This window comes from Guillardia theta, assembly GCF_000315625.1.
Source record: "Guillardia theta CCMP2712 unplaced genomic scaffold GUITHscaffold_33, whole genome shotgun sequence".
Taxonomy (NCBI): Eukaryota; class Cryptophyceae; order Pyrenomonadales; family Geminigeraceae; genus Guillardia; species Guillardia theta.
Window position 1 is genome coordinate 409,405 of NW_005434641.1, and position 8,006 is coordinate 417,410.

The following is an 8,006-nucleotide window of genomic DNA, read 5'->3' on the forward strand; positions in this document are numbered from 1 at the left end:
GGAGGGGGGGCAGTGCATTCTTTGAGCTAGAAAGCAGTTGCTGTCTTTTCTCATGCGAGCATGGCTGTAGCTTGTTCTGTCGCTCTTCTCCCTCTCCCGTCCCCTCCCCTCCCTCCCTCCCTCCCTTGTCAGAAGCTCCGCCCTCCTCTCTCCTCCTCTCTCGCTCCTCTCCTCCCGCTTGTTTCCTTCACTCGCCACTGGTTTCACCGGCTTCTTCCCACCCTCCTCTATCTAAGCAGGCGATTGAGAGGAGGATCGCGAAGACGGTCGAGAGAGTCAGGCAGGAGTCCAGCTGTCGTAACGATCTCAGAAGGAGGGATGAAGGAAGAAGCAACGCCGAGAGAGCCTGAAGGACCAGACGAGATTGCAGGTGAACCCCAAGCACCTCCATGCAAATGATCCTCCTCCTCCTCCTCCTCCTCCATGCAGCTTATTCTCCTGATCCAGGTCCTCCTCTCCCTCCTCCTCCTCCTCGTCCTCATCCTCCTCCTCGTCTTTCTCGATCTCGTTTTCCTCTACCTCATGTTGCCTTTCGCTCGCTCGACCTGATCTTCGCTCTAGCTGCAGGAGTTGTGCTCTCCACTGATGGTGGGAAGTTTCTGATTGAAAGCTCCTTACCCGACTCGCTTCCTAAGGATGAAGCCAAGTTGTACACACAGGACGGCATGTGCATAGGCAGAGTGAAGGTGAGAGGTGGAGGAAGACAAGGTGAGGGAAGCAGGCAGGAGGTAACGACAGGAGCAGGAGGTGCTGGGCCTCTTGAATTATCCCTTGTTCTCCTTGCGCCCTGAGCTGGGGATAATCCCGGCAACCTACTCGGAGGGGACGAAGGTGAACGAGTCGCTAGCTGCCGTCACGTCTCAGCGTCTGCAGGTTTTTATTCAGCCCGACAAGGTGATCGCTATAAGCCAAGTCGTTGCCAATACAGAGAAATGGTAGCAAGAGTAGAGGCTTTTGGGGATGCTGATGTCAATTTCAAGGGAAGCGAAGGAGAGGAAGAAGAAACGGAGATCGAGGAAGGTTGTGCGGCAGCCTCTGAGAAGATTCTTTTAGCTGTTCTATTAGATCAAAATCCCATCGGCCTTCCGCTTCTATTGTACAACTGTACATCCTCATACTATGGTTGCAATCATCACTGACATGTTGGAACCTCAAGATTCGAAAAAGCTCACTCGTCGCATGGGAGAGTTTCCCCGGCTACGAGAACTTGCGAGAGGAGAAACTGATTTGCGCGAACTCTCAGCAAGCTCCGAGTCTGAGAGCGACCTCGGAACTGTCGTGCGGTTGAGCGTGGATGAGTTGTGAACGTCGGAAGTAGAAGCAAACGGGCCCTTGGGCCCCTTGGGTGCTGAAGTTGGCGCTGTAGCAACCTTGACAGAATCCAGCAGAGCTTTTGCGAAAGACTTTCCTGACTGCCACAAGCCTTGCTTGCTGCTTGCTTTTGTTGCAGGTGCCTTGCGGAGGATACTTTGGGGCTGAATTGAAGCGGAAGAGGAAGTCTCGGCATCAAACTTGACGCTCTTTCTTGACACTGGAAATGAACTTCAGTGATCACGAACAAACGTGACGAGATCGATTACCTTCCGATCCTTTGCTTCGCCCACTGTCACTTCCGCTGTCAGATCCTGAATCTGCAAGGCGAGGGGTCATGCAGAATGCGTTGCACGAGTGTTGCTTGAGAAACTTCTTGATGCCCTCCATTCCCAGGTTCTCCCTTCCAAACCCCTCCCCGTCTGCCGAGTGCACCTGGGGGCTGGTGTAGCAACCTGCAACTCCCTTCATCCCGAACACTAGTATCCGCTGCTCCGACGCGTTCCAAGTGTAGTGCGAGAACGCTTCGAGGAGCTCTTCGCCAGCAGTAGTGATGGGCTTGAACTTGCCGGCTATGAGCGGCTCGACACAGACGAGCTGATCGTCTCTTTCGCAGAGCTTGTAGATGGTGACGGGGATGAATTCAAGCCTTCCATGGCTCGCTCGCTCCTTGTCGAATTCTTCCGCAAAGTCCTTAGCCAGCAGTTGCGACATCGCTTTGTGGAAGTACGCCTGCACAGGTTGTTCTTCCTTGAAGAGTTTGGCGACTGAGGTGACCCTGACACCATCAGGAAGCTTTTCTGACATTAGAAATCCTACCCGCATCGACCCCATGCAGAACGGTTCCTCCGACAAAGTCACGTACGCTCTGCTTGCAACCCATTGCTCTGTCTCCCGGTTGTAGGTGAACTTCACAGCCTTTTCCGGTAAATCTCCATTTACGTTGAGAAAATCTCCCTCACAGACATTCTGTGGAGATATACTGTTTGCAGCAATCCTCTGAATCTTCTCCTCCTTGCCGGTGCGCCGCTGTTCTGCTTCCTTCAGTCTGGATGCTTGCCGGGTGAGCTGGTCAAGATCTCGTGGGGATGGAGAAGGAGACTTTCGTTCCATGTTCTTTGTCTCTTTGAGCTTGTATGACTGTCGGGTCATGTTGTCGATGTCTCTAGGTGAAGGAGAGGGAGATTTCCTCTCCCTGTCCACAACTTGCTTTGCATGCCCTCTCACCAAACTCATGCTTGATCACTTGCTTACAGTCGCGTTCTCAGATTCTTGCCGGCTCTATTCCTCTTTCAGTTCACTCGCTCACTCGCTACTCACTCGCTCCCTCGCTCTCTCGCTCTCTCTCTCTCTCTCTCTCTCGCTCTCTCGCTCTGTCGCTCGCTCTCTCTCTCTCTCTCTCTCTCCCCTCAGGGCCTGCTGCTCGTCGCTCTTGGCTTCTAGACTTTAAGATACCAAGGGTTGCGATTTAACTGGTCGAGGGGGTGGGTGGAAGCACGAGAATTCGGTGTAACAGGTGGAGGTACCGGTCCTTTGCACTGCTTTTGACCTCGCATCAAGGCCTGAGGGGTCATGGTGTGGTGCCTTGAGGTCACTGGGGTTGGTGGGGTGGTAACCATATCTTTTTCGCCCCCTGATAATCGAATCATCGCGGCAGCTAGGACCCTCCTAGGACCCCTTCAATGTCATCAGCTACATCATAAAATATCCTAGTACTCAGGCCTAGGAAAGCTATGTCTTCGATATGAAAATAAAATTCAATGGACCACCCCTCCCTTTCTCGAAGCAAGTTCGGCACCCAGGGCCTTCTCGGGGCCTCTGCCACTGACTAATCCGGTACCCGTGTAGATGACCCGGTCAGTACCCCACCTAGTATGCGGGAAGTACCACCTAGACCCCTCCGCGCGGGTGCCAGGTCTGTGGTCCCCCAACGTGTCGGAAGCAGCCAATGTAACGGGCGGTGAACAAACTTGTAACGGTAAAGTATCCTTGAAGCATCCTTAACTTAACTTTGAGTAAAGTTCTTGACCGTACTGGCATGTCCTGCGCGCAGTTAAGTGAAGGTATCAGTTAAGCCTGGGGGACAGCAGTCGGCAGGATTCGGTTTAGTTCTCGCTGTCTTTTCTCTTCTCGCCGTTTGGCCTGTGCGAGTGTAAAAGGGGCTCGCCTCTCCTGATTGTCCTCGTACTGATTTTTAACTTAACTTTGAGTAACGGTCAAGCCTCCTCGACTCTCCTGATTGTCCTCGTACTGATTTTTAACTTAACTTTGAGTAAAGAATACTGGCATGTCAGTCGGATGTCCCGCCGGTACGGTCCGGTCGCCGCAAGACGGTCCCACAGTGTGGCCGCCCGGGCCCGCCGCCCGGGCCCGGCCGCAGACTGAGGTGCCGGGGCGGACCGGCCTCCGGGGAGGCCCGGCCCCGGGTCGGAACGCCGGTTCACGCCGACGGTTCAAACGGTCCTGCCCCCGGCTAGTAAGGCTACCGTGGTGACCGCATCCGAGCCGGATCCGCCGGACGAGCCAGGCGGCCCGCCGCCGGCCCCCCCGGCTCCGGGCCTCTCGCGGCCCCGGTGACTGAGCCGCCGGCCGGACCGGACGACTGAGAGTCAGGGCGACTCGGACTCAGAGTGGAGCCCGGCCGGCCGGCGATGCCGGCCCGGGCCGCACTGCGGCCGGGCAGTGCCGCGGCAGTCCGGAGTCTGCGGGACCTTATTACTCAGTCAACTTGGAGTACTACGGCGTCGGGGATTTTCCAGAACTTCGCACTTGTGCAGGTCATATGTACCGGTACTTCAACCACCCCACGTATCATTAGTACCGGTGTTCCATGTACCACCACCTATATCTCTACCCAATGAGGACCACCTGTTTCTCAGTCAAATCCACCCAATCTGCATCACCCACCCTACCCATTGTTACCTCCCACCCCGGCCTCTCGCTGCCGGTGTCGAACCGTGATGGCGGAGGATCCTCTACGGACGGTGACGCGAGCTACGAGGCCGATGGGCGGGCAGAAGCCCGGGACATCCGGGCTGAGGAAGAAGACGCGAGAGTTCATGCAGCCTGACTACCTGGCCAACTTCGTTCAGAGCGTGTTCGATGCGCTGCATGAGGTTGGGACGCAGACGGAGGGAGGCACGCTGGTGGTATCAGGGGACGGGAGGTTCTTCAACAAGGAAGCCATTCAGATCATCATCAAGATTGCTGTAGCTGCTGGCGTCCAGAGGTTTTGGGTGGGCAAGGATGGCCTCCTATCAACTCCAGCGGTTTCAGCGGTCATCAGGAACAGGGCTGGAGGGTTCAAAGCTTTCGGAGCTTTCATACTGTCGGCGTCGCACAACCCGGGAGGCATAGAGGAAGACTTCGGGATCAAGTACAACTGTGAGAATGGCGGACCCTCCCCTGAGAAGATCACCGAACTTGTGTATGCCAAGACTCAGACCATCTCAGAGATCAGATCTGCCGACGCCTTCCCCAACGTCGATTTGTCCTCGGTGGGCGTACAAGAGTTCTCGTCCCCCGACGGCAAACGGCAAGTCACCATCGAGATTTTCGACCCGACGGAAGACCACGTGGCTGTGCTGCAGCAGTGCTTCGACCTAGAGGCCATCAAGAGGCTCATGGCTCGCAGCGACTTCTCCTTCTGTTACGACTCCCTCCATGGGGTTCAGGGCCCCTACGCCAGGCGCATCTTCTGCGACATTCTCGGGGCGCCCGCGTCTTGTCTGATGAACTGTGAGCCCAAGGAAGACTTCGGAGGCCCTTCATGCCCCAGCCATGGTCACGCGGACCCGAACCTTGCCAACGCTCGGGAGCTCTGTGAGAGGATGGGAGTGTCGGCTGATGGGTCGCCAGTGATGGGACAGTCATGGCAAGTCCCATGCATGGGGGCAGCAGCCGATGGAGATGCGGACAGGAACATGATCCTTGGGACTCGATTCTTCGTGACTCCATCGGACTCGCTGGCTGTGATCGTGGACAACTGTCATCTCATCCCCTACTTCAGCAGGGACAACAAGAATCTGCTGCGAGGAGCGTCGAGGAGCATGCCCACCAGCTGTGCGCTTGACCATGTCTGCAAGGCCAAGGGAATTCCTTTCTTTGAAACCCCCACGGGATGGAAGTTTTTCGGCAACTTGATGGACTCGGGCACATACGCACCCTTCATCTGCGGTGAGGAGAGCTTTGGAACAGGTTCAGACCACATCCGAGAGAAGGACGGCATGTGGGCTGTGCTTGCTTGGCTCCAGATTCTTGCAGCAAACAACGTGGACCCCAGCAAGCCTCTCGTTACCATCGAAGACATCGTGACCTCGCACTGGAGTAAGTATGGGCGCAACTACTACGCGAGGTACGACTACGAAGGAGTTGACCTCGACAGCGCGAACAAGATGATGGAGAGAATGGTGAGCATGGCAGGTTCTTGGCCTGCAGATGCGTTCGAGACCTACGAGCTACAGAAGGCCGATGTCTTCGAGTACACAGACCCGATCGACGGCTCTGTCTCTAAGAACCAGGGCATTCGCTTCCTCTTCCAGGACGGCTCTCGCATTGTCTTTCGCCTCAGTGGAACTGGCGTGGTGGGGGCCACCATCCGCATGTACCTCGAGAAGTATGAGCCTCCGGCTGGGGACCTTTCTCGGCATCCCCATGAGGTAGTGAAGCCTCTTGCTGTCCTCGCCCTCAAGTTATCCAAGTTGCAAGAGTTCACTGGACGAGACGTGCCCTCCGTCATCACCTAATCGTTTACTGGAACAACAAGACATAACATATGCTTCCATGCCTCCTGCACGCGATTGGACGAGCCTGTGCTCTGTCCTATTCGTTTTTCCGTTTGTTCTTCCCTCCCTTGCTCCTTTTCTTTCCCTTGTTCGATCCTGTTGAGCTCAAGTCCAGCTTGCTCTTAATCAGGGCCTCCAGCTCGTCCTCGTTCGCTTTGACCTGATCGTCATTCTCTGATGTCTCAGTCTCCGACAACATGGACGATCGAGTGTTCAGAACAGGCTCGACTACTCCCATCTCTTTCCGCAGAAACTCGGGGAGGAAGAAGATGGACTGATCCTCTGTCGTTGCGTCGCTTGTCGTAGCTTGGCTGACCCCATCTCTTTGCGGCATGGAGGAGAACCGTCGGTCGGGAACGATGGAGCAAGTCAGGTTGTCGATCATGAACGCGTTGATAAGCAGAAGGTGGTGATACACCCGGTTGGAGCAGGGGTAGGGGTTGTCGAAGAAGCTGTGTAAGTTGTCAGGGAGCCGCTCTCTTCTCGCCCTCGCTGGAAGAAAAATGTCAAACAGTTCTTCCAGCTTGGGAGTCGAGGAACCGCTGACAAGCTCCAGCAGCTCTGGGATCTCTCTCTGCATGTGCTCCACCCGTTGAACTAGCAGCGCTTGCTCCGACGACATGCACGACCTTCGCTCGCCCGCGTCCTGCAGCCCGCTGAAGAGACCTTTGGTGTGCCACCATGGCAGATGAGCGTAGCGAGAAGTTTCCGGCTTCACCTGGTTGGAGACAACAAAGGGAGGGAGGAGGACACAGAGGACTATGAGACTGCCCGCTATCTTGCTGTCGTAGAACATGCCCATCTAGACGGGGAAGGAGCGTCGTGTAGGAGGGGGAGGAGAAGGGGGGACGCGAGAAGGGCAAAGCGACAAACAGTGTGCGCAGAGGATAGGAGACGGGAGCAATGAGGAGAAAGTGGAGATGTTTTCGAAGGTGACAGAGGTAAGGAGGGGTATGGGGCAAGGGGTCAGAACATACCGAGGAAGAGAAAAAGAGGGAGGAAGGGGCGGAGGAGGACGGAGGGCGGGAGAGCTGAGGAGGATGACGGAGGGCGGGAGAGCGGAGGAGGATGAAGGAGGGCGGGAGAGCGGAGGAGGATGAAGGAGGGCGGGAGAGCGGAGGAGGATGAAGGAGGGCGGGAGAGCGGAGGAGGATGAAGGAGGGACGGCAGGGCAGCACTGATGGGGGTCAGCGAGGAGGGGAGGAGGAAGCGACCATCTAAGCGACCATCTGAGCGACCATCAGGGAAGCATGTCAGAGGGGGGATGAGGGAGGTCGGCACGGCCCGGGCCCTCATCAGTGAATCCGGTGACCCCCCGGCGATCAACTTCAGGTGATTTTTCAAACTTTACTAGACCTTCCACCCCCCTTCTTGACTTATTTTACACCCGTGGTATGGGCAAGTTCTACAACCCCACCCCTATCAATTGAACTGTGGTTCTCAGCGATGAGATCAACCAGTCACCCCTTCATCACCCCCAAGATGACTGTGATATTTGGGGTAGGGGTGGTTGCAAGAGAGCCCTCATCCCCACATCGACCCCACCAAATATGGTCTCCGAAACCTGCTCCGAAACTAGTTGCGGGTGTGGTGATGCTAGGGGTGGGTACTAGTGGACTAAGCCTACTGGTGACCCCGTCCTTGTCCTCAGTGATATATTAAATATCAGGGGTACAAAAAGAAATGGTGGGTACTATTTGAATGATGGGGGTAGGCGTGATTGGGTCCTCATGTTGTTAAGTTGGGCATGTCGCACATGCTTGGCCACTGAACGTGATGGAAGAGGGAGGGAGAGAGAGAGGGAGAGTGAGTGAGTGAGTGAGTGAGTGAGTGAGTGAGTGAGTGAGTGAGTGAGTGAGTGAGTGAGTGAGTGAGTGAGTGAGTGAGTGAGTGAGTGAGTGAGTGAGTGAG

At 55.7% G+C, this 8,006-nt stretch overlaps 3 protein-coding genes across 3 annotated transcripts; 1 reads left to right on the top strand and 2 right to left on the bottom strand.

Moving 5' to 3' along the window:
- Positions 1–1,239: 1,239 nt before the first annotated feature.
- GUITHDRAFT_138704 (hypothetical protein) lies at positions 1,240–2,463 on the bottom strand (the record flags this gene model as incomplete). Its single annotated transcript, XM_005832791.1, has 2 exons — positions 1,240–1,370; positions 1,581–2,463. 2 exons carry the CDS (start codon positions 2,461–2,463, stop codon positions 1,240–1,242), a joined length of 1,014 nt encoding a protein of 337 aa, XP_005832848.1.
- Positions 2,464–3,962: 1,499 nt separating this feature from the next.
- Positions 3,963–6,056, top strand: GUITHDRAFT_157816 (hypothetical protein; the record flags this gene model as incomplete). Its single annotated transcript, XM_005832792.1, has 2 exons — positions 3,963–4,101; positions 4,306–6,056. The coding sequence occupies 2 exons, from the start codon at positions 3,963–3,965 to the stop codon at positions 6,054–6,056; spliced, it is 1,890 nt and encodes a 629-aa protein (XP_005832849.1).
- Positions 6,057–6,132: 76 nt separating this feature from the next.
- Positions 6,133–6,891, bottom strand: GUITHDRAFT_108323 (hypothetical protein; the record flags this gene model as incomplete). The annotated part of the gene is made up of 1 exon (XM_005832793.1): positions 6,133–6,891. The coding sequence occupies one exon, from the start codon at positions 6,889–6,891 to the stop codon at positions 6,133–6,135; it is 759 nt and encodes a 252-aa protein (XP_005832850.1).
- Positions 6,892–8,006: the final 1,115 nt, after the last annotated feature.